Source organism: Channa argus, chromosome 18 (assembly GCF_033026475.1).
Source record: "Channa argus isolate prfri chromosome 18, Channa argus male v1.0, whole genome shotgun sequence".
NCBI classification, from domain to species: Eukaryota; Metazoa; Chordata; class Actinopteri; order Anabantiformes; family Channidae; genus Channa; species Channa argus.
Window position 1 is genome coordinate 20,910,392 of NC_090214.1, and position 26,105 is coordinate 20,936,496.

General features: G+C 38.2%; 2 protein-coding genes across 7 annotated transcripts in view; one reads left to right on the forward strand and one right to left on the reverse strand.

Annotated features, from left to right (window-relative positions):
* dennd1a (DENN/MADD domain containing 1A) overlaps window positions 1-917 on the reverse strand; it is a 31,400-nt gene extending 30,483 nt beyond the window's left edge. For 3 of the 5 annotated variants that reach the window (XM_067483592.1, XM_067483593.1, XM_067483591.1), the window contains exon 1: window positions 759-916. In XM_067483592.1, the coding sequence (XP_067339693.1) occupies window positions 759-775 (17 nt within the window). In that variant the 5' untranslated portion in view covers window positions 776-916. Of the gene's footprint in view, window positions 1-758 lie in introns of all 5 variants that reach the window. The other 2 variants (XR_010911468.1, XR_010911469.1) reach the window with 1 other exon arrangement.
* A 1,049-nt stretch (window positions 918-1,966) lies between these two features.
* Window positions 1,967-25,696, forward strand: LOC137103424 (serine/threonine-protein kinase Nek6-like). Of its 2 annotated transcripts, none has more exons than XM_067483750.1 (10): window positions 1,967-2,222; window positions 16,392-16,492; window positions 17,003-17,143; window positions 18,279-18,341; window positions 18,523-18,633; window positions 18,945-19,053; window positions 19,540-19,647; window positions 20,228-20,322; window positions 22,399-22,512; window positions 23,361-25,696. In XM_067483750.1, exons 2-10 carry the CDS (start codon window positions 16,415-16,417, stop codon window positions 23,469-23,471), a joined length of 930 nt encoding a protein of 309 aa, XP_067339851.1. In that variant the 5' UTR covers window positions 1,967-2,222; window positions 16,392-16,414; the 3' UTR covers window positions 23,472-25,696. The 2 variants fall into 2 exon arrangements, with proteins under 2 accessions (XP_067339851.1, XP_067339850.1); XM_067483749.1 differs by lacking the exon at window positions 1,967-2,222 and adding an exon at window positions 14,458-14,508.
* Window positions 25,697-26,105: the final 409 nt, after the last annotated feature.

Here is a 26,105-nt window from a genome sequence, read left to right on the forward strand (position 1 = left end):
TGAAACATTGTTAACTATATTCTATTTGCAGGAGTTCATGGTCAATTAGCAAACGTGTCGTGGACACTTTTCCAGTGTGTAGAAAGATTGTAACTTTAGTTCTGTCAATCAGCTTATTGCTGTGTTACTGTGTGTGCAGCTGTCTCATAAAGACCTTTACTGTTTTGTTTTACAAATATGGTTATAGATGTGACAGTAATCTCCCTGTAATTATAATTACTATAAACTTCGTTAAGCTTGCATAAATACAGTGTTAAAAGGAGACTAAAACTGCTTCTTTGACCAAAGCAATGTCACCTTAGTCCTAGACCTACAATGTTTACAGTGGGTTAAAAGAGTGGGATTAGGCTGCAGGCAAAAACAAGCACCTCTTATGAAAACGCAGCATTTTGCTCTAGTCCTCACTTCTGAAAACTAGCACCGGGTTCAGGGCAAAAATGTGACACAGTTCTCATGGTAACCCCACTGATTGTAACGTTTCCCAGCTCACACAAATATGTTCAACGCTAATCATCCCTGTGTCAGCCTGTGTCCACTGTAAGATACCAGCACATCTCAAAACCACCAGAGACATTAAAAACGTTGTGTTGTTTTCGTGCTCCAGGACAGTGGAATGCCACCAGTGTTTTTAGCCTATGTAGCAACAAGTGAGGGCCTTGCACGGTTACTGTTATCTTTCCCAAATGACACTGGCACAAAGCTAACGGAACAGCAGGCTGCTAACAGCCTCCGTTAAAGCAGCGGATAAACATTCTTACTTGATTCGGGACCCCATCGTTATCTTTCGCCCTGCCGTGGCTAGTAGCAGATTACAGTGCGCAGACGCGTCTGTCCGGTGTTTTTCGGAGGCTAGCCTAACAGACAGAGATGTACAACACCATGGCTCGTCTCCACACGCAGATCACGTTCCGCCTACTCTGAACTCTGGGAGTTGGAGTTCTCTTTTAGTAGACATGTGAGTTTGTGAAAGGGAATAAGCTAGTACTAGAAACTACAGCTTCCATAATGCATGCGGTGGACGACGAATGGGTCTCGTGATAAGATCGCCAATGTGGTAGATAATTATTATTTACAGTTTATTTTAGGTTACATGACGATTTAGGAATAAAAACGTACTTAGATCAATATCGAAATGACATATGATATACATTTTAATTAAGTACAAGGTATGAACAACTTAGTAACTTAGTGTTAAACGTAGTGGTAAAAGTCTCATGAATTCAAAAGTACAAAACTATTTTTGTACTTAGAAAGAATCAAAGTACCTTTATACACAATGTCTATACATTGTTATATACTTATACTTCATTTTTGATATATATACTTTACTTAAGTATTTCAACATTTTGCTAATTCATACTCAGAAAGCAGGCATTTTAAAGCATGGTGGTAGTAAGTTGTTTGTATTCAGTATTTGGTGGTGTAGTTATCCATTTTTTGTCACAGGATCTATAAATACATGTAATTCCCCTGGAGTGATGAATGTATTTTATTTTCTTTCTGTCACGTGTGTAAGTACCAGTAAATGAGTGCTGGCGAAAGACCCTTTACCCGAGTAAAAGTATGAATACTACTATGTAAAATACTCAGTTACAAGGAAAAGCGAGTCATTGTAATTATTGCAGCACTACTGGTGAGTCATTTTAAAGAAAGCATCATATTGTATAAACTCATGTGCACGCAAGCAGCTCATCATTCTACTTTAACTAGATCTAGATAAAAATACATTCCCCTCCTCCCCAAAAAAAGAATGAGACCTAGCCTACAAAGTAGATTAAAAAGTCCAAAAAAGTACCTTAAATTTACTTGAATCAATGCACTTAGTTCACTTTGCAGCAGTGGAACTTACTCTCATATCATATATCATCAAACAATAGCCTCATACCACATGCAGGGGGCATATGAGGAGACTGGGAGCTGTGACGTTTGACCTACTTTTCAGCAAACACTTGCCACAACCTCACCACCACTTTACTACGCAGAGGTTTAAAACTTTGAAGTATCCCTCCCCTCATTCACTAGCTGTGTGTAAAGTCAGTAGAGCCTCCTGCGTGGCAGCAGCGGCACTAAACAGAGCGAGCGAGAGACTCGGGGGAGGGGGTTTGTCTGTATCTCTGTGTGTCTCTGTCCGTGCGTCCCGTCTGTCGAAGTTGCACAACTCTTACCAATGTAAGTCGTTGAAAGCTTTCAAGTTAAACAGGACACTCTGGACTCATCTTCAGGTAAGCCACGACACGCACGCACTAAACCACAGTCGCCAGTGGCGCCTTCACAACCAGCATGCAGAGTTAGCGTATGCTCACAGTAACTTTGCTGACATTGCGGCTCTATCACGCGCGCGCACATACACACGTCTTGTCGACCAGTCTGTTTACTCATTTAGGAAAGCTGCAAAACCTACTTAGCACATGCCTGGCTAGCAACAACCTAGAGCTGTGGGAACCCATATGGAAATGATATTTGCCCGCTGCCTGGGACGGAAATTAGGCTGTATTAATTTCTGTTATCTGCTTTAAATCCATTATTTTCTTGCAGAGGTTTTTTATTTACAAATCGCTGTATGTATCCCGTTTGCTTTGTCAGTGTAAGAAAATATCTGACCACAGTGGCTGAAATTCAAGTCCAGTTAATTGGTCACATTCTTCATTCAACATGTGGTCGTTGCTTTCACATAGTGAGTGAATAGTAGAGTAACTAAGCTCGCTGTCATACTGGCTAAACCATAATCAAGCTATTGATATATTTATTTCCTTTATGTTGGCTATTCTTTCATAACAGGAAACCACTGCAACACATGCTCCTTTCTACAGTTTCTGTATTTTTTAAAATTGAATGTTTTGAATATTTTGGATTAAACCCAATTTAGAATACCTTAACTATGCCTGCAGTACAGTGCAACTTAATCACTATTTCCTTTCATTTTAAAGGATCTGAAATGTGATAATCTACAATCTCAAACAAATTTTAGAAATATACAATTATTGGATTATTATACTGTTGTAACACTCGAACACACAACTCCATCGAGGAACAGTATCTCGACACATTACAATTGTACTGGCAGAGTGAAAGCAGAGCCTCGTGTCTGTATTTCTGGCGTGTGGTTTGTGGGTTTCTGTGGGTCTAAATGAAGATTTCATGCATTGCATGAAAAAGAAGCAGCAAGGAGGGTGAGCACTGGCTCCAGACTGGAGAGGGTGGTGTTAAAGGTTGTCGGTGGTTTTAAGGATGCCTGGGCATTCAAGGTCGAATAACTGGCTAAAATTAGTCACGTGTCAGCTGTGACAAGGAGCCTGTGTCCTGTGTAACTGGGGGGGGGGCTGGTTAAGTTTCCGCCCAGCAGGAAGCCATGTCATCTACACATGTCCTCACTGAGTGTGTTTAATGCTGTTCTACTGCTTATTATTATTATTGTTATTATTATTTTTGACAGGTTTGAGGTTTGGAGGAATTTTCTTTGAAGTTTGAAAAACCTCATTGTATTATATAACAGATTATTATTTGAACACAGAAGTCATTGTTACAGTTTTATTTATTTATGTTGAAGTTAAACAGGCCACACTGTGTTAAGCACGCATCCTTGCCTGGTTATGCTCTGTATTTCAACATTTTTAAATGGAAGAATGTCAGACTAAAGGAATTAAGGGATCCTTAGCAAACATCTTTGTTAAAAACATGATTATTTTGATTGTATTTTTCTTCTGAGCGAGTAAATAGCGAGCTCACATTATTAGTGCCAGCATTCTGTTCACAGCTGTTAGAAGATTATAATGCTACAGCAATCAGCAATATAGTATGCACATGATAATCACGAGCTGGCTGCTGTAGCTTAATGACAAAATTTAACTTACAAACGCTGGTGCTTAAGCACGCAAAAGTTCCCAGTGTTAACCACTTGTTCCTCTTGCTTGCTGATGTTACAAGTTATAGCAGGGCAGCTGCAGCGCACATATAAGCAGACCATTTGTAGGAGCCATTATTGGGTTTTGCTGTGTTGATGTTTAATCCTCCGACCACCACGAAGCACTTCAGTGTGGAAATGGTGTGGAAGCATATTTAAGGAATTTAGGACTGATTAGTGCCAGGTGTGTTGCTGTTTTCTGAAGACACAAACAGGTTTTATAAATCAGTTGGCAAGGTAGTCATTTACAGACCACAGGGTCAGTGGTTCGATCCTCGGACCCGGCTATATGTTGAAGTGTCTCTGGGCAAGACACTGAACCTACCACAGCCCTGTTTATATCCCTATCAGCACAGTGCCAGTACCCAGCCTGGTAGAGATTGGGGAGGGTTGCGTCAGGAGGGGCATCCTTTGTAATGTGCCAAATCCACATGCGGACAGTGACCCTGAACTCACGGGATAAGCCGAAAGGACAAACAAACAAGTAAATAAATGACATCTGAACGATGGATGAAATATAGATTTTTGAACAATGTAAAAATAGGCTGAATTGAAAAAGTCATTATTACTTGCTGTAGTTATTCTCTTGTGTTACGACAGTACTATGAGCTGTCTCAGTTTCCTTGTAAAATCACACTGAAAATAATGTGAGATTTATTCATCAATCATATGGCATTTCGAATAGGTTTTTGAATGCATTGCACTTGAAGAAGGATCTGTACTGTAATTCAAAAGGATAACTTTGTAAAAGCAAGCGGTTGTTAGTAGCAGTTAGTAGTAGCAGTGAACAACAGACTGTTGAGTGATTTTATTTATCAAACTGCTTTGTCTTTATGTTTTTACAACAGAGATAAAGTGTTGTACATCCAGAGAATCATAATTGTTGACAGGTGTAAGGTGACTTAGTTGTAATTCCAGTTTCATTAGGACCATTTATTCTCCTTAACACCAATATAAATATAGAAAGTAGAAGGGGCAGACGAAGAGAACATCATTTGAAAATGCAACATTTTAATGCAATTGTGTGTAAAGAGCATCAGCTTTATTAATTTTTTTTTTAAACTTTCAATATCTAAATATTGTGGATAGTGATTCATGTCTTAATGGCTAAGCTTTACTTGAAAGCAAAAGAAATGATCTCGAGGCATTTTGGAATACTGTATCCTTTAAATACTAATTAAACACAAACTATGCTTATTTTGTACATCACTTTTTTATATGTATTATTAATGAGTCAGCCACAATAATAGGCATCTGTCAAGTACTTTGTTTAAGGTATACTGTCCTATTGACATGTTGGAGGTTTTAGGATTACAGATGTGGTTGTAAAGATGCTTGCAGTAGATGACTTCCCCTATAATTTGATATGCAGAGAAAACCCTCTCTAACTTATTGAGTGTAAATGAAATGTTTGGAGTTATTTAACCTAACTACATAGAGGAAAGCACACTGTTCTCTATATTTTGCATTTCAAAAAAATATTTTTGTCATCAAAAAGTTGAAGAGATGGGGATTTCCAGATGACCTATATGTGGCAACCTAATTGTTGCATGATTTGAAAGCTCTGACCTTGTTTGGCCTCCTCAGTGCATGACATGATTATATTTGCTTTGTGTCTCCTTTCTGCCCAAGGGAGGCAGAAACATAATATGTATTTCAGTTTGTCACGAGACAATATTTGACTCATAGAAGGTGTGTTTATACTAAATAGTCTCCTGACTTGATCATTGTAGATTTAGCACCTTAAATATTATTTAGTGTCCTCCAGAGTTTATACATGTTCCACAAATTCCCTTTTACCTAATTCCCTCTCCATTTTCTTGTGTTGTGAGGGAATTTTCAAAATGCACTAGATTTTTCTTGTATATAACACTATGCAAAAATAATATTTACTATGTAGAGACACACACACTTACAGTCCCTTCCAAAAGTACTGAAATGCAATGCTGATTCAATTGTCTTTGTGTTTGTCTTCATTTGATTCATTTGCACACTGGAAAAATTTGGTTAAGATCAAAAGATGAATCAGACATGAAAGATGAAAGATCAAAAGCTTTAATTTGATGGTATTTACACCTTGGTACAACGTAGAAGATGGCACTTCCCTTATCAACTCACCCACATCTTATCTTTGCAGAAAGTATTGCAACATGCAACCTAATCCGTGTCCTGTGACATTGATTATAGATACATTTAAATGACTACTCTTGGCATTAGTCTTTTCTGTAAAGACTGTATTTGTTGTTAAAAAGGGATGAATCTATACGTATCTATATATAAGAGCTGTCTATGGGAGAAAAGCAAGCCATTTTGAATATGAGACATGAATGGAAAACCATTAAATGCATTACAGAAACATAGGGCATGGCCTATACAACAATTTGAAATTCCTTGAAAAAGAAAGAAACCACTGTTGTACTGAGGAATATACACAGATCTGCCATGAAAACTAACCTAATCATTGTGAGAACCGTGAAGAAAACCCCCAAAAGAACATTCAGTGACATTAAGAACATTTATGGAGGTTCAGGGTTTTGTGTTTATGGACTGATTACACCAGGATTAATCTTTACCAAACTGATGGAAAGGCCAAAGTGTGGCAAAAAAATGGATCCGCTCATGATGCAAAACATACAAGCTTATCTGTGAAGCACATTGGAGGTAGTGCCATGGCTTGGAACCTCAAACAGGTTCACTAATATTTATTGGCTACCATCATGATGCAACTCATAATGGTAGGAGATTAAATACAGGGGTCAACTCAAACTTTCCATCAATATATTATCCTTTACATAAGTATTCACCACCATTGCCGTGACACTCAAAATTGAACTCTGGGGGATCCTGTTTTCACTGATCCTCCTTGAGATGTTTCTACTACTTGATTGGAGTCAGGTTCAGTTGATTGGACATGATTTGGCATGTGAGGTACAAGGCAGCAAAAATCTAAGTCAAGGAGGAAACATAAACCAAAGTCCTATCAGAAAAGTGTTTACATTTCACGAAATGCAAGTGCACCAAAGAACAGAAAGGAAGGTTTTTTAAGAGATTTAAGTGCATAGGAAAATGCTGAAGAGTTCTGTTTTCAGCAGTTTTTTCCATATTGGGAGTGAGTCTGTTGAGCGTGCAGAGTGTGGTAGCTCGTTACACCATCTTGGGATCATTGCGCTTGGAGAGTTTTGCTTGGTGTCTTCTGTGTGTTGCTGGGACCACCAGACGAAGTTGAGGTAAGCAGGAGCCGTTGAGGTGATCACCCTGTAGGCAAGAGACAGAGCTCTGAACCTGATGCGAGCAGCTACAGGAAGCCAGTGTAGAGATCTGAATAGTGGTGTGACATGAGTCCTTTTTGGCTGATTAAAAAGAGGCATGGTGCCGCGTTTTGGATCATCTATATAAGTGCACAAACCAAGCCATTAAGTCCAAGGAATTTTCTGTAGACCTCCAAGACAGCACACAGCCGAGATAACACAGGAGTGGCTACTGGATAACTCTGTGAATGTCCGTGAGTGGCCCAGCCGGAGCCCAGACTTGAACCCAATTGAACATCTCTGAAGATATCAGAAAATTGACGCTCTTCATCCAACCTGATGGAGTTTGAGAGGTACTGCAAAGAAGAATGGGAGAAACTGCCCAGAAATAGTTGTGCCAAGCTTGTAGCATCAAACTCAAAAAGACTTGAGGCTCTAATTGGTGCTAAAGGTGCTTTAACAAAGTATTACGGCAAAGGCAGTAAACACTTATGTATAAGTGATTGTTTTTTATTTTTAATAAATTTGCAAAGATTTCAAATAAACTTCTTCCATGTTGAGATTATGGGATATTGTTTGTAGAACTTTGAGGAAAATAATGAATTTAATCCATTTTGAAATAAGCCGCTGGGAATACTTTCTGGATGCACTGTAAAAAAAAAAAGTGGCTATTCTGCAGGAGTACAAAAAAGTTCTTAATCTGCTGTACTATAAAAACTTTCCTACTCTGCTAAAATGTAAAAATTCTCCTAAACTGCAGGAATGAAAGCAGCTCCTATTCTGCAGGAGTGTAAAACAATTCTGGAAGTTTAAAAAAGTTACTACTCTATCAGAGTTTGAAAAGGTTCCCTGCTCTGTGGTAGGACAAAAATTAGGACAGTAAAATCTTCTCATACTGCTGAAGTCAAAAAAATGTAGTGTGAAAATGTTCTTATTCTGCTGTAAACAAAAAAACAAAAAACTTCTATTCCTGTATGCTTCATAATGCAATATGTATCACAGAAAAGCTTGCTCTATATGCTCTATATGAGTTTAAAAACCTTTTACTCCACAGTAGTGTGAAAAACTTATTACACTGCCAAATGGTAAGACAAGTTCCTACTCTGCAAGAAGAAGCTGTCCCCAAGTGATCTGGAAAGTGAATGAGAGACAGTGATGATGATTACCAGACAACAAAATTATACGTTATATAGAAAGACACTGCTCATATTTTCATGTTGGTTACTTATGGCTGGGCCATAGAAAAAAAACTTTTAGCCTAATACATTTATTTCTTAAGCTTTTTGTGCATTTATTTGAAATTAGACAGTATAGAGAGACAGGAAACCACGGCAGAGAGATAGTAATGACACTAGGTGCCGAGGAGTCTGTTATTAACATCTGTCATATTCTTTTTCTTATATTGGTGTTTTAATATCAGGTAGGTAGGTAGTGCAATAAATTCTGTATGTTGGTTCTTTTAGGTTTGTTGGTTTTTGTTCTGACACAACTCATGTGCAAATCATGTGTGTTTGGTTCACATCTGATTAGTTGCCAAATAATTTCCAAATGACATTTCAGAATAAACTCTTCCTCAAATGCTGTGAGTTGTGAGTTTGGCCTTCCTCTTTGCTTGTTCTGTTTGTAGCCTCGTGTAGCTATATAGTCAATCATTTTTTTCATTTATTTTTTATCAGTTATTGGTCATATATAATAGTGGATAAAAAATGGCAAAGCCCAATTCTAAAGCAGAAAATGCTATGTATCAGACTCTCAGCAGATTGCGTGTTATTGCAAAACCATAGTGTCCTAGACTTTTCACCACCTACCACTTATTTTAAGTGACCCTCTGAATTCAATAGAAACATAGCTGCTGTTGTTTCTTCATCTTTGCTAATTGTGTCCCAAATTTGTTTTCCTCCTCCAAGGTGTGACAATGCCAACAGGAATCTTAAAAAGGTCATTTTAATGTCTAATGTAGATCTTGTGTTTCACAATGAGTATTCGGTTTTATATTAGCCATTTATTTGCTGTAATTCTCAAAATTCACAGGAGAGTTTCTGCATCTGTGCAAAGTATAGTTGGTCTCGTTTTCAGTTGTCTTAAATTGACAGTGTCACTTTCTGCTAATCTTGCAGGCAAATTAAGAATTCAGAAGGCAGGAAGCTGAAGTAAAACACCCAGCCTGTTTAGTCCGGAGGCGGTAGTTTCCCAGTAAAAAGTCTGCTTAAAGTTGCTCTGCCTATTGTAATGTTGTTTTGGGGTGTTCTCTCTAACTACAGTGGACATATAACTAATTGTTCACTGCAGCCGAGTGAAGAATATCTCAGCATCCCTTGGGCAGGAAGCAGCCAGTTGTCAGTCTATTCCAGCATTAAACAGTATTGGCACTTAGTATTTCCACACACTCACAGGTAGCAGGTATCTCTTTGACCCCTTATCATGTAAAAATATTGTGTTCGAACTAATTCTTTGGAGATTTATGTAGCAATTTTGAAAGGCTGTTTTTCAATGTAGTAGAGGAAGAGGAAGCAGCTGCAGTGGTTCAAGTTGATAATAACTGAAATTAGGGTTAGTAGCTCCAGGTAAAAAGAAATGAAAAGACATGAGAGGGCATCAGGTTCTGGATTCAGCCACTATTTTTTCCTGGTATTATTCAGAATTTGGAAAGAGAAACAGGGCACACAAAAAACAATGGTGACAAATCTATGGGAAAAATTATGAAGAAATGGATCTCTAAGATTCGATTCAATTCAATTCAACTTTATTTATATAGATAAAATTCACAACAAAGTCTCCAAGCACTTTACAGTATAAAGTCAAGACCATAAAGATGTATAGCCAGAACCCAACAACCAGGCTCAGGGTGTGCGGCCATCTGCCTTGACCGGTTGGGGTGAGTGGAAAGTGAAGAGAGAAATGAAAAGAGGAACAAAAGCAACAACAAAACATCGGGCAGGTTGGTAGGACCAGTAGCTGCACACTGGAAAACACACTGTGTTTGGATGATAATCTCCAAGCTAATCAAACAGCTGATTGGATATTTCTCTGTACTTTAAACTCCCAATAGATGTAGGAATGAATATTTCCTACCACATTAAAGAAAACACATACCTATCCAGAAAATTGATATGCAAATCTCTGAATATTCAGAGGATGGGGCTGATCCAATTGATTATCTGTGGCAAGCTGATTTGGACTAGTTCAGCCAGTGGTTTGTTTCAAGGTCCAACTGCTGAACTAGGTTGCTGTGTCCCAGGATTCTTGTCTGCTTGTCCCCCAAACTGTTTATATGTTCTAGATCGCTTACCTCTCAAGGTTTTACAGTGGTGCCACACTTCTCAGTTAACCTGTCACCCCGGAACCTGCTCTATTCACTGTAAGACAACGTTTTTGCTGGCCTACCCTTAGAGCAGATCTCCTAGAATTTGTTTCCGCATGTCCTGGGCCCAATCCAAGAGCTCCAGAAGATTGGCTGCTGGCCTCCTACATTCTCTGCCAGTTCTTTGATTTCCATGGTCCCATATTTTCCTGGATTTTGTCACTGGTCATCCTTTATCCTATGGTAAACATCGTCATTCTTACAGTTGTCGACAGGTTCTCCAAGAAGGTCCATTTCATCCCCTCTCTAAACTCCCATCAGCCAAGGAAACTGCTGATATTCTCATTCAGTATGTTTTTTTTTCTCCACTGTCTCCCCGCAACATCAATTCTATTGGAGGACCCCAATTCACGGCCAAGTTCTAAACAGAATTTTGCAGGTGGCTAGGAATCTCAGTCAGTCTCTGCTCAGGCTTCCATGTGGCAGTTCGACTAAGACTTCCCAGACCGCTTCGCATCCATCCAACCTTCCATGTCTCCAGTGTTAAGCCTGTTGTTCAGAGTGACCTCATGCCTGCCCCCTAACCCCCACCGCCTGCCTGACTTGTCGATGGCTCACGAGTGTACTCTGTACATCGGTTACTTAAGTCTCGGTGGTGGGCACGTGGTCTCCAACACGTAGTCGACTGGGAGGGTTATGGCCCAGACGAACACCATTGGGTTCCGGCAAGATTCATACTGGACACTAATCTCATTACTCAATTCCACCAAGATCATCCTCAGCAACCTTTTCGTTGGGGGTTGGGTACTTTCAGCATCACCAGCTTTACTTCCTGTTTCCAGCTTTAATTTTCGTAAGCTGCATTTCCTGCTCCATTGGACTTCTGCCAATATACTACTCATCCTTAATCCTAATCACTTTCACCCGTCCTTCTGGCTATGTATACTCAGCTCTCTGCCAGATTGTCTTGTGCTCACTTGTGCTCCTGACTCTCCAGCCATTTTTTCTTTTTCACACAGATTTACTGGGTTTTTGCCTGTCCTCTTGCCTGTCTTTACTGCTCCCTGCCTGCCAGACACATTGCCTAATAGGACCCCCATTGCTCCCACAGAAGACCCCAGACCTTTCCTCTTCTCAGATAAAAAGTTCATTTAACATTTAGCTTGTGCTGCCTGTTAGAGAAATCTTGCCATATTTATGTTATCAAACCATTATAGTATTCTATTATAGTCATGGCCAAAAATATCGACACCCTTGCACTTCTCTCAGAAACTTGTTCCAATCGCAAATGTTCTGGTATTCACGTGTTTACTGTTTTTGTTTGCACTGGAACAACACAAAAAAACTAAAGTCAAACTTGATAAAAATACACACAGACCTCAAAAATGGACTGGACAAAATTACTGGCACCTTGTCAAAATTGTATGTAATTTTTGTAACAAGACTAAGACTATAAGTAAAAAAACAAAACAAAATTGGGTGCCACAATTGACACTGATGCCGGCAACATGTTTGATACTGTGGTGGATCGCAGATTCTTCTGGGAACATTTTAAGTGTTGGGAAATAGAGACCTTATTATTTATTATTGAAAGCAACAATCTTTGCCATTCTTGCTTGATATAGGGTTTCAGCTGCTCAACAGTTCATGGCCTCACCTGTCATAATTATTTGCTTCATAATACACCACATACTTTTATTGAATGACAAGTCTGACCTTTAGGCAGGCCAGTTTAGCACCTTGACTCTAATTATAATTGCTGCATACTGTTATTAGATGTACAGAATGTGGTTTGGCATTGTGTTGCTAAAATTGCCAAGCCCTTCTCGATGGCAGCATATTTTGCTGCCAAACATTTATATACAAACTTTTTATATGTATCATTCTGGGTTAAAGTGGTCTCCACAGATTATGGCAAAATGACTAGATGCGTATGAATATCAGATGAGCTCTAGCAAGAATGAGAATAGAAACAAGCCTGGCTATAATGGAAAACAATACTCAGTTTCATTTAATGAAAGAGCAGTCAGTTCCTTTAACATCACACCACACAGCAAATTCTTCTCACTAAGCCAGTTAGACAAGAACATTGTTCTGTCAAAGTGGGTAATATTGGAAAGTTTATCTGTCATGGCCTTTGGGGGCACACTGGGTCACCAATAGACATGTCATATTAATGTAGCCATCCTCTGACCTCTGAATCTATACGTATGCTCTTTAGGGGCCCCCGTGTTAGTGTGTCTCTACCCCTTAACTTTTTTTTAATCTGCTCCTGGCAGTGACTGAAATAGTGCCTTGTTTTAAATTTTATTTTACAGTTTTATGGCTTAAATATTGTGCAATAGAAGAATAACAGAATCACTGACTTTGAAAAGAATCATAAATCTGATGTATTAGTCCAGATGAGAGTTGATTTCTTTTGGGGTGAGTTGTTTACTCAGCAAGGGTCCACCACACAGTGGGCTTTCATGGAAAACCATACAACTGGAGACACAAACCCTACAAGCTGTCAATTATAACATTTTAATGGTTACTAGAGCTGAGTATGTTAGTCTAAGTGCACATGTGAATGTAATGTGGGGTTTCAGCATAACCCAGTGTGCACATTTAGGGCCTATTTGTGGTCATGTGTTACTCTGTTAGTTTGTCTTATGGGAATCCAGCTGGATGGAGGTAGCACAAGATCACACTTAGATGACTCAGCTAGTCACAAGAAAAACTAAGAGGTCACAATTTTGCAGCTATTCAAATGCTCACTCTGTGACACACTTGTTTGGACAAGGGCCTTCACATTTCCAGTTAGAAGTAGAGCAAAGACTCCACCATCATGAGTCATCACAACAGGCACCCAGCAACCAATAACTCCACTGTCAGAGTGTTTAGTGCTCAGTTATGTTTTAGAGTTAGCAGTTAGTTCACAGCATATGTAGCTGTAACCGAGGTGACCTAAAGCTATCATTTCTTTTCTTTCAGTTTGCTGTCGATCATGTATTGATATAATGATTTTTTTATTTTTTTTTTATCTCAATGTTTTTGGAGTTGATGGAGTTTATTTTATTTTGTAATTGTTTGAAATGGAAACCAAAAATCAATGTAGCACTATAGATAAGAAAATTCAAATGTAAGAGCTTCGTCTGCTTGGGAATGTGAACATAATCAGTGCTCTAGATTTGGGACAAGAAGTAGTGAAATTGCCATTTCTCCAATAAAAATAAAAGAATATTGAATTTAGTGTGTTTGTCCTTCAGTGTGGTATTAATATTGTGTAGATATAAATACATAAGAATTTTTAAGGCAAAAGCTGTTGCCCCTTATTTCAGGCTATCGCAAGACAAATGTCTATTTATTTGCTCACACAGTGAATAGGGTTGTTTAAATGAAGTGTGCCTCCAGATTAGAGCAGGCAGCAGCAGCATGGATGGAGACAAAACCCTGCAGTCAAGACACTTTCACAACTTTCTATTACCAGTAAAGTTATGGTCTAAAAGAAAAAGTACTCACACACCACAAGGTCCAATCCATATTAAATACAATTTTACCTTATTAATATTTAGGATTATGTACTTTTAACACTGATGGTTTGTGTTATGATTATGGTTTATGACCCACATAGTGTATTTCAAATTGAATCGATTAAAATTATCATAAAATGCAGGTAATATATCAGTTTGCTGCTGTATATAAATGACCTGACTAATTGGATATGAAACATAACTGGCACAAACATTGGGGGAAACAGGACGTACATTTTCATTTTTGATCCGTCAGATATTTGACTGTGATGACTTTACAACTATACAGATGATATGTTAAGAAACTGCGCCTATTCTTCCCTTGCTTGCATGGGTTTTCTCCGGTTACTGTAGTTTCCCCCCCACAGTCTGACGACTTGCATTTTTGAATATTGGTGACTCTGAATTGCCTCTAGATGTGAGTGCGAGTGTAAATGGTTTTCTGTCTGTGTAAGTCTCTCTGTGTTGGCCTTTAGACTGGAGACCTGTTCGGGATGTAAACCGCCTCTTGCTCAATGACAGCTGGGATAGACTCTAGCCCCCCAGGTATCTGAGCAGGATAAATGGTTAAAATAAAAGATGGATGGAGGGATGGTTCCACGGGTTCAGCTTATAACAGAAGGCTAATTGTTTAACAATACAGCAAGAATGCTGTTAGCTAAACATTTAACCATCTAAGCTTTGTCATGTTGGCAGGCTTCTGCATTTTCATATCAGTCTTTTAGCTCTTTTTGCATCATGTTTTCTAATTGTCAGCAAATGAATGTAGTTATTAAACCCACTAAGGTCAGATGACAGAAAGTTATTGACCATAAGAAACTTTTCGATAATGGTGACACTACTACACTTGGCCAAGTGGCTAAATTTACTTTTAAACTATAAATAGTTCTCTTCATGTCTGTTCATCCCCTTTTCACATAGTTTAGTTTCTATTCACTGATGAAAAGTATAAAATCTAATTAAATTCTCCATCATTGATTATTTTCTTTATAGTTTTCATTATGGTTGTTATGTTATGGTTAAAAATAAAGGGTTGGGGGGGGTTTAAAGCCAGGCAACAGAAAGTTACTGTAGAACAGTCAAACATATGCTAACAGTCAACTGTCTTATTAAAACAGTAATTCAGGACACTAACCAAGATATGGGAGTGAGGGGGATGGAAGGAACTAACCTTTAAAGAACCAGGGTGACAAGGGAGGAAAATACAGAAAACAACAGGGCCAATATTAACAGAATTAAGTGCCAAACCAAAGAGTCTGAGAGAAGTAATATAACTGAAAGAAGTGCGTTCATACAAAACAAGAGAAAGACCTAAAACAATAAAACCAAAGACTGCACACAAGTCAGGGCTGCAGTGAGCGAAAAACCAAGAAATACATTACCAAACCTAACCTCAGACCAAAAAGTAAAGGGAAGAGAGTCCAAAAGCAAAGGTTTGGCTACAGAAAAGTTTACTGTAAGGCTCACTATCAGGTGAAGAGACGATCCGAACAGTGGGGGGAGCTGGGTTTAAATAAGCAGGGGCATAGGTGAAAGCAATCAGGATTATCAAGGTGGGTAAAGAAGCCAAAGAAAGTAAGAACAGGAAGTGGTGCTGAGGGACTACAAAATAAAAGCCAGGGGCAGGAAGTAAATCTAGGAAAGTCAGATTAAAGTCCAGAAGTCCAAATTAAAGTGGGACACTGTCAGTCAGTCTGGTGACAAATTGCTGTTGTGATGCTGAACATATGTCAGAGTCATAATGTTGCTTTATGTGTTGCTTTCAGTATGAATTGCAAGTAATTTATTCTGGCTGCAGACTTTTAATCCTGTTTTAATGTCAATGCTTTTAACTACAGTAACAGCCACAACTGCTACTATACATTTAATGAAATTCCAAGGCAGGATGATTTTTTTTTAATAGAAATTGTAAACATCTATTTCCCCCCAGTTTAAACTTTTTATGTGACCTAAATAATGAAGTATTCCCACCCTGGATTCTTCTATTCTCTTCTGCATTTCCTGTGTTGAGCTATGTTCATACAGTAGGTCTAACATGTAGACAGTTCTGCAACCTCTTAAGGTTTGTGGACTCTGTGCTGTTATGTCTGGAAAATGATAATGGTAAATGTTCTGCTTCTATAGCACTTTTATCCAAACTGCTTTACAATGTTGGTTCTCATTTACGGGTTCACACTCTCACTCACGCATCAATGACAGCGCCTGCCATGCAAGGTGCACAACTTAGAGTCAAATGTCTTAGATTATTCTAACACAGTTAACTAATCTCCCCTAAATTGTCTTAGTGATGAATTGTAATGATGCAAATGTCAGCCCATATAATTCCAGTTAGAGAGTTTGTATTTTTTATGCTCTGTAAAGCAAAAATGATCTGTGATTATAATAGTGCTGTATAAATACTGTTTTTAACTCTTTCTTCCTCATTACAGTATTGGGTAGTTGTGATGCCACCATGGAGGCACAGAATAACAACCAGCCCACTTTGGACCACCACAACAATCTTTACAAGATACCTGGTCAGGAGGATCAGGTAAGACATTTAACTCAGTGATTATAATGAATAAAGTCCAGGCAGTGCAGACAAACTTTCCTTTGCAACTGTGTTGCTTACATTAATATTTCCTTTTCATAGCTTTAGTTATTAGCCTAACTATCTTCTCACTTGAATAGTCAACTCTTTACTCTTCATGTTGACAGATAACTACACCTCAATCTAAATGGTAACTCAACTCCTAGTATGAGCTCTTTTGTAAATGAAGTAGCATTGAAACCTCACACCGTTGCCCAATGAATGAAACATTTTAGACGCTAAGTTTACAACCGCTTTTGAATACTGTCTTCACTCTGTGCTTTAGTTCTGTCCATTTATGTTGGTAGTTTCAGCAGCCATCTTTCAGTATAAATCACCCATAAAATAAATCATACTTCGCTGGTTCCAAGCTGGTCAGATTTGACTGCGCTGTCAGTAGATGAGGACACCTCAGACCAATTTAGTGAAATACATTCATGATACACTGGATTGTTTTTTTTTTTTGTGCAGAAAAACATGTCAAGCTGCAAGTACTGCTGCACACTGGCAAATTTCCGGATTGAGAAGAAGATTGGTCGGGGCCAGTTTAGTGAGGTCTATAAAGCCACATACCTGCTTGAGGGACAGCTGGTCGCACTCAAGAAAGTCCAGGTATAGTTCACTGCTATGTGTCTCATACTGCTTTACTACTGCATCTTAGAAAATGCTGATTTATAACTTGCACAGCAGCTGGGCAGGAAACAAAGCAAAGGGTAGTTGGTATCACTACTAACAGCAAAGTAGAAATCCAGCTGCAGAATCAGAGATATTTGGAGAATGGTACAGGGAGAGGAGGAGGGAGAAAATTTTCACTGCTAAATATTGCTTCTCCACTGAGTATTTAATATTTAATTTTTTGGTAAACTAATTATCTATGGGTTTAGACTGCTGCTCAAACAAAATACGTCTATTTAAACATATCACCTTAGACTCAGGTAAGCTCTGAAGAAAATTTTGTTCTAGGTTTCATATTTTATAGAGAGTTGTAAATTTATTAATCAAATGTTTGACAAAAATCATCAGAATGACAAATATCAGTTACCTAGTTTGATAACACTTTACATATCTCAGTTGGCCAATGGAGAGTTATCAATGTTTTATATAGATATCATTGCAGATGGCAAAACTGATGGTAAACGCTAAAAGCATTGGTGATACTTTAAGTGAGAGAACAATTGTAGCTCATCACATATGTAATTGTTTCAATGTATGTGTGGGGTGATAAGTAATCTGAAATATCAGGGGAGGAAATCCAAACTTATAAAAATGGGAATGTAAGTTGTAAAAAAAAACAAAAAAAAGCAAACATTTGCTAATTATCAATAAACGTATATTTCATTGATCTACGATCATTTTGAATTTGTTGAGGTTAGGATTATTTTTACAATCTAAAAAACTGTCCTATTACGGGCAGCTGTGGCTCAGGAGGTACAGCAGTCGTCCATCAATCCCATATTTTTCTGATTCTGCGGTCATATGTTAAGTGTCCTTGAGCAAGCTGAACAAGTAGTTGTAAGAAGTGTGAAGCGTGTGAAGCGTGTATATATATATATATATATATATATATATATATATATATATATATATACACACACATACATACACACACACACACACACACACATATCTGTATCTGGAAGGTCTGTTTACTGCTACATCAGGCCAAAAACTACACCATAGTGACAAAATGGTCGGCTTTTCTTATGCATTCGGACATTTTTTTTTTCATTTCATTCTGTCATTACAGATCTTTGAAATGATGGATGCCAAGGCTCGTCAGGACTGTGTCAAAGAGATAGATCTTCTGAAGGTAAGGTCGATTCATCACAGTCATTTTGAGAGCATCAGTGAAAAAATGTAAATCATTGACTGACTTTGGAACATTTTCTAAATAGAATGTGAAAAAACAAAGTTAGACTACACTTGAATTCGTATTTGATACTTTTCAAATGTCAGCAAATAACCGTCTTTCTCCTGTTTGGCCACTGCAGCAGCTGAATCACCCCAATATAATCAAATACCTAGACTCCTTTATTGAAGACAGTGAGCTCAACATTGTTTTGGAACTGGCGGATGCTGGAGATCTGTCCCAGATGATAAAGGTCAGGAATTACTCATAGGCCTATGTCCGATAAAGTGAAACACAACAGATGTTAGAATAACACTATTTCAACACTGGTGTGGAAACTTCAGAGATGAAATCCCATTATTTTGCAAGAATTCTCACCAGAATATACTGCCTGTTACCATCATCTATACTTTCGATACTAATCCTACTGATGTGAGATGAGAACACTCCTTTGTCCTCATACAATTCCATAATATTCTCCATATAAATGTGCTACTTGTGGCGTCTTTCAGATGAGCATTGTAACCTTTTGCTGACTAACAATTCCTTCTTCTTTGTGTTCAGTACTTCAAGAAGAAGAGGCGACTCATTCCAGAGAGGACTATATGGAAATACTTTGTGCAGCTCTGCAGTGCTCTGGAGCACATGCATTCACGCAGAATAATGCATCGTGGTAAACTGCTACCCTCAGATTTACCCACTTCTCACCCCTCCAGTCATCGCTCGTTTTTACCATTTACTTCATATTTGTTTATTTATTTAAATATTTAAATAAATAAACAAATATTTATTTATTTAAATATTTCTTCATATTTGTTTCTACTAATCAATGCCATCCTGCTATTCACCATCAGGCTTTGCCACACATTCCTCTCAACTGATTTCATTCAACTTTCTTTTCCTTTACTAACCGTATTTTTTTTTTTTTTTTTAATTTATAGTTAAACCTAAAACACAAATATAGTATATGCAATGTATGGCTGTACATAACAGTGTATAGACTGGAGAGAAAGTCCTAATCCTAAACATTTGCGGTTTACTACAAAGGTGTGTACAGTATGTTCCAATATGATTCAAATATGAGTGTGATGAAATTATTAGTTTAGATTAGTTTTTCCCAGTTTAAGTGTTTGTGCATGTGTGTTTGTGTGTGTCGTAGATATCAAGCCAGCCAATGTGTTCATAACAGCCACAGGGGAGGTGAAGCTGGGTGACCTGGGATTAGGCCGCTTCTTCAGCTCTAAGACAACTGCAGCTCACTCCTTAGGTAAAACATATGCATGTGCACAGATAACATACATGTACACGTGAACCTGAATGTATAACTTTTCGTTTCTATTGGGTTTTTACACGTGTGTGCAGTTCTGTTTCATTTTTTTGTGAGAGCCAGTGGCAGTAAAATGTGTGAATACATCTTCTTGCAATTTATGCAAACAAAGTCTCGTGTGTAGGCTACGTGTGGGTCTATAAATAAGCATGTGTCTTTGTTGATATTAGATCTCAACCTTCTCGACCTGAGACATATGCACATTGTTTAGTGCCACTGGCAGTCACTTCACAGAACCATAGTTACCTTTGTAACTTTTTAGTGCAAAACAACAGATTGCTACTGTGCTGTGTAATATTCTGTTATTAATTCAAGAAATGGCAGATTTATTCAAATTAATGATATGTCAGATATATGTTTTATCTCCTAGTGTGTTTGGGCACTAAGTGCTGATTCATGTTTTCCTCTACTACTATAAACTACTCTCATTTTCTTCTTATTACTTATTCATTCATGTTACATTCATTCATTCATTTATTTCTTGGAGCAAAATGTACATTCTCTTCTCTGTCTGTGCCAGTGGGGACACCTTACTATATGTCACCGGAGAGGATCCATGAGAATGGATACAATTTTAAGTCTGATATCTGGTCCCTGGGGTGTCTTCTGTATGAAGTAAGTCATGTAAACCTTTGTGACCTTTATTCACCTTGAATGATTCAGACAAATAACTTTGATGTGTTGTAAGCAGAAACCTCCAGCTTGTGGCCCCTGGAAGCTGTACAGTGTATTGTATTTGGCACCCAAAGGGCTTTACACTACTTCTCATTCACACATTTACACACACACACATCAGTGAGGGAGCTGCTGAACAGCTGAGCTGCCAGGTTTATCTTGGGGTTTATTGTGTATAGGAAAAACCTGGAATAGAACGAACAAGAGTCGACAATTGTTCCACCTCCTGAGCCACTTGGGAATTTTGTTTACAAAGGTGAACTTGTCACTGATCCATTGCAGAGAATTGGTATCTGCACTGATCTGTGCATTTTTATACAGGAGTGGTATCGTTTGAAAATCAAGCCGATCTAAGTCTGATCCTTGAATAACTGAATTGTGTTTTGTCTGAACCCGTCAGTGTTTATACTATATACTACTATATATTATTTTTTTAGTGCTTTATACGCATTCAGCTGCATGTGACTTTTGAGTTTTTGAATGCGAAAACGTATTTATACAAATTGGAGAGTGACTCTAAGTTCAGAAACTGATGTTGAAAAAAAGGACAAAAATGGATTCTCCAATCATAATTTGTTTTATGGCAAGTCAGGGTTCTCAAAGCCTCTTGTCATACGTCAGCTGAGTGGTAAGAACTGTCTTCTTTACTAACTTGTGGCACCCAGTAAAACCAGCCTGGTTATCGGGCTTCTCTACTGGAGCTGCCTTGCTCAGAGCACAGTTTTCTATTCATGCTGTCAGATTGTTTTCATTATTTGATTTTAGCAATTCGGAAATAAATGTTCCTGCTATTGTACATGAAGGCGTCAGCGTACATATTGGATGTTATCAAAAGGTTTTACTATTGATTTTAGTCTGCAAAACTAAAAAGAAAGGAAACCAGAGGAAAAGAAGCAACATCCTCTGTGACTGGAAGTGGAACAATATGATTTTAAAGAAAGTAAAATAAAAAAATAAAAATAACAGTAACACTGTTTATTTACATTTCTACATTTCAGTAGATAGAGATATATAGATATGTTATCAGGATATAAGAGCTTATCTAATTGATTATGATCAACTTATTTATGCTATGTGTTTATAATAAAACACAAATGATACTAGCAGAGCAGTTTTTCCCCAACTCTTTCACCAGTCGCAGTGCAGGAATTATTTTTGTAATTAAGATGAATCTAAACCATATCAAATATACATTTCTCCGCTTTGGGGTTGGGATTTGTTTTTCTCAAACAATAACACAGGACATGTGATTCACAGAGCAGGTATGTGTGCTGGAGCAGGAAAAAGGCTATTTAGTTTCAGCTGGGACTTTCACATGCCTCCATATGCCTGCCATCACTCTGAACATAACAAGCCCTATTCTTAGTCACATTTCCTCGTATTTCCTTCATTGGAATGCTGAGCCATTGTTGAGACAGTCATCTCCAGAGACAGTGGTTCCATAGTTGTGTGTTCTGGAGGCTCAGGGAGTGGTTTTGATTGGCCAACACAGCCTGAATGAACAGCATTATGTGTCAGCGTATTTATTCTCTAGTTAAAGATACCAGATAGTGTACTTTTTACTCTTTGTCTCTCTTGACATATTTCTTAATTTCTTGTCCTACTCAAAAATCTCTAATTATAGTCCTTTTAACACATTTACACAGCTTTCAGAGGTTCGTGATGTGGCTGTAGCTCAGCTGGTAAAATGTCCAAGTGTCTGTGGGCAAGACACTGAACCCTGAACAGCCCATTCTCCTCCCCAGCTGTGCAATGCCGGTCCAAGCCCGGTAGAAATTGGGGTGGGTTGCGTCAGGAAGGGCATCCAAACTGTGCCAAGTCAACATGCGGACAACGATCCGCTGTGGCGACACTGAACTCACGGGATAAAACGAAAGGACAAAAAATAAATAAAAATTCACTGTATCAACTCTCCTTCCAGTCATTTAATGCCACTTACGTGACTGTCTACACATCAGTGCTTCTTTCCTCTTCCCGGAAATGTGCCTTATCCAGCCTGTCTTCCTTTTCCTTCAGATGGCAGCGCTGCAGAGCCCTTTTTATGGAGACAAGATGAACCTGCTCTCCCTCTGTCAGAAAATTGAGCAGTGTGATTACCCTCCTCTCCCACCTGACCATTACTCCGAGAAGGTAAAGTGGCAGCCACAGATCGTTACCAGTGATGAATGTCCGTATACAGTTCCTTCCCAAAGTATTGGACCAGCAAGACTAAACGAATTCCTTTTGCTGTACGCTGAAGACATTAGGATTTAAGAATTTCAGCATTTATTGTGTGGTATTTACACCTAGATACGTTGCTTTCTGCGATACATAGAGTTCTTCTTTTGATCAGGCTTTTACTGCTGCGGGGATGTGGTTAGTTATAGTTTGTTTTAATCTTTTGCCATTTCAAAATAAGGGGATGCAAACGTTTGCACCCAACTGCAAGACAGCAGTCTGACTGTGTTCATATTTAAGATTTGGCAGTTTAAGCAGAATGATTGTTGAATATCAGGCTAGAAATTTAAGCCAATAGATCCCTTTAACTCTTGCAAATTGTCAGTTTAAATACTTGGATCTTGTGTTCCTGAGCTCAACACTTCATTCGCTCACACCCTGAATTTTATTGTTCTGCAATAGCCAAGTCAATCACCTGAAATCTTGAATACAGCAGAGCTGTGTTTCATTTGCTAAAGACAAAAAACAAGCAGGAAGTGAAGGCAGCTGCAGTGAAGTACTGGCACGGCATCCCCAGAAATGAAACCTAGCATCTGGTGACTGTGGGTTTTAGGGCAGTCATCTATGACAAAGGTTTTGTAATCATTCAAACTGACAATTTAAAATCCTTATTTTAGTTTGTCCAGATACTATCCGAGTCCTTAAAATTGGGGGTTTATCGATACAAAAATCCTACAAGCTGCATGTAATGGTTTCAGCCAAAACCCTTAAATAAAAGCCAACACTCTGTCCTTTAAACTAACACGACTTACTTTCCACAGCTGCGGGACCTAGTTAGCATGTGCATCAACCCGGACCCAGACCAGCGGCCAGATATCGTCTTTGTGCTGCAGTTTGCCAAACAGATGCACATGTGGACGTCAAGCACCTGAAAAACCATTTCTGCTCTGCTCAGTCTGAGGACCTTCAGCCACGATGTAAACTCTGGATGGTCCTGCAGAAAAGTGTTTGCTTTACCCTCATCTTGACAAGAGGAAACCGTGGAAAGAATTGGAAAGTGGACTGTGATGTTTCAACGTCCAAACGCCCACTTATTTTCTGTCTTGGAGAGTTTGAAGGGATGTGTCAGTGATAACGCTTGTGGAAAATGGAGTTTGTGAAGCCACACTTGTTTATTTGAGAGGTATCTGCATCTCTGATCTTCTGTTTTGCTGAGGATAGAGAGCTGTGTGTCCCTATGATCACAGATTTCTCTAAGCTTTTTTTATACTCCACAGCAGTTGCATTCCAAGTTCATACCTTGTATTTCAGGTAACATATGCAGAAGAGCTGAGACATATATATTACAATATGTGGCATCTAACATTGTAATCTTATTATCCATTGTTGTCTTTTTTTAGGCCTTTAAATGGACAATCAAAATGTACATCGTATCTGTTATTGATGGAGCTGAGCTGTGATACATTTCTTTATTTCTATCCATTGGCTTTCTGACCAAAAACCAGATTGACTGTGGTGAGTTAGATCTTTTCTAGGCCCACTGCCCAAAGATTATCTCAGTATTCACTTGAGATTGAGCTTTGGTTTTGGTCTTTGGTCGCCTTCTGAGGAAAACCGCTGGCTCTTTAGCTGCAAAATTCTTCACTATGTTTACCAGCTAATCTCTAACTTTGGCTCTGTCTCAATACCAACACTTTCAGTATTAGTGAGTGTAAGTAGTCAAGTCCCTGCTCGACATGTTTAATGTGTCTCTATTCAGGCTGCAGAGAGTTTAGGTTCATTAGAGCTCACTGGGATACATCCAGTCACTCCTGTGCTTCATGCAGATACAAATACATTGATCGGTGCAGTTCAGGTGCTTCATTGGCTGATTGTATTCTTAAATAAAATCAATCGTAATAATACTGATAACATGAGAAATCAGATTACGATCAAATGCCATACTCTGTTCAGTAGCATTATAAGAAATGTAGGCTTGCGTCTTTCAAGTGGTTCACCTAAATTAGCAGAGGTATTTTAGCACATATTATAGTGTCAGCAGTGCTGTTTTAGGTGGTGACACTATTACATCTGTTTAATGATGTTGATGTGACTGATGTCTTCAACCTTAGAGGATCCGTCTGAAATTTCACCACAGCTGCTCTTGGCTTTTCGTGTAAATATTGGAAAGGACTGGACTTTTTTCTCATGGCTGTCTCTCCATGTATGAACATGTGTCCTTGCTCTTGGGTTTAATTTCTTACAAACTGTACCAGCCTCTGATTTTATTCTTTTGGCTCAAAAGTTTTTATTTTGCCTTTTGTGTCATCTCCAGTGTTTAGTCAAATTAAGAAGGAATTGTTTGTCTGACTTATTATTGTAATAAAGATTTAGAACTTATATGATCATTACCCATGTAAAACTGAAGAAATGGCTAAATATTGTATTACTGTGCTTTTTATCTTGAATTTCATAAGAATGAAAAAAAAAAAACATTGATGCCACGATGGGGGTTTTATTTAGGTTTCTAAATAGTTATATGATCTTTAAGTGTTTATATGTGCAAATCTAGACCGTTACTGTGAATTTGCAAACCCAATAGGAAGGACATGCTGTGAACCTCCTTTTGATACAGTGCCGATCAAAGACTCAGTCCTTATCCAAGGATCATTTACACACGCTGGCCACTTTATTAGGTACACCTATACAATCTTATGCAATCAAATACAGCAGCTTTGCCAAGAATTGTGCTTTCCTTTTACACCCCAGATCATTACAAATAGTTCAGACATTAGAACCACCTCTTAACGTGCTGCCATACAACTGCACCAGTTTCAACTTAAAAATTGAGAAATTCTAACCTTAAAAGTAGAATTCATGGCAGAGCTGCTGTATGGGATTTTCTTAATGTAAAGTTAGTGTGTGATCAGTGCCTTACTAGACGGAAGAACCATTTATTTGCCAAGGACAACTTGTATTCTTTGATAATGGCATAAATGTTACCATGCTTCAACAACTTGTATTTTTAGCATCCATTTACTGTACTTAAGTATTGTGCATTATATTTTTATAAACTTTCGTGTCACTTGAAATTTCCCTGTCTGTGGAAACAGAGCCAACTGCTTCCAATGCATTTGTAGTAGAATGTGTTTTCAAATTAAACTTATTTTCAACTTTGTTTCTTGTTTAAACTGTTTTTAATAAGTCCCCAAAATCATTGAAATTACCATAGTAACACACATGTGGCTTACAAAACAAAACCTCTGGAGAAGAGGTATCCATAGGGCTTTCATTTTATAGCTGAAAAATAATAGTTTGGTAAAATTATTTTTTAAAATAGATCATGGGGGCTTCCACTAGCAGCATCTATGGTGTGGATCTACTACGCCCCCTACTGACTGTGGCAACATTTGGTATTCTTGGTGCTTTATGCACCCGTTTCTCATTACCAGACAAGTGACACACACAAGAAAACGCCTTGAGAAAATAATGCTACTTAGTAATTTCTTTTTTTTTTTTAAATTTAAAATAAAAAAAAATAAGGACCACATCTGGACCTCTGTTGCAAGGTCACTTTCTTAAATCAG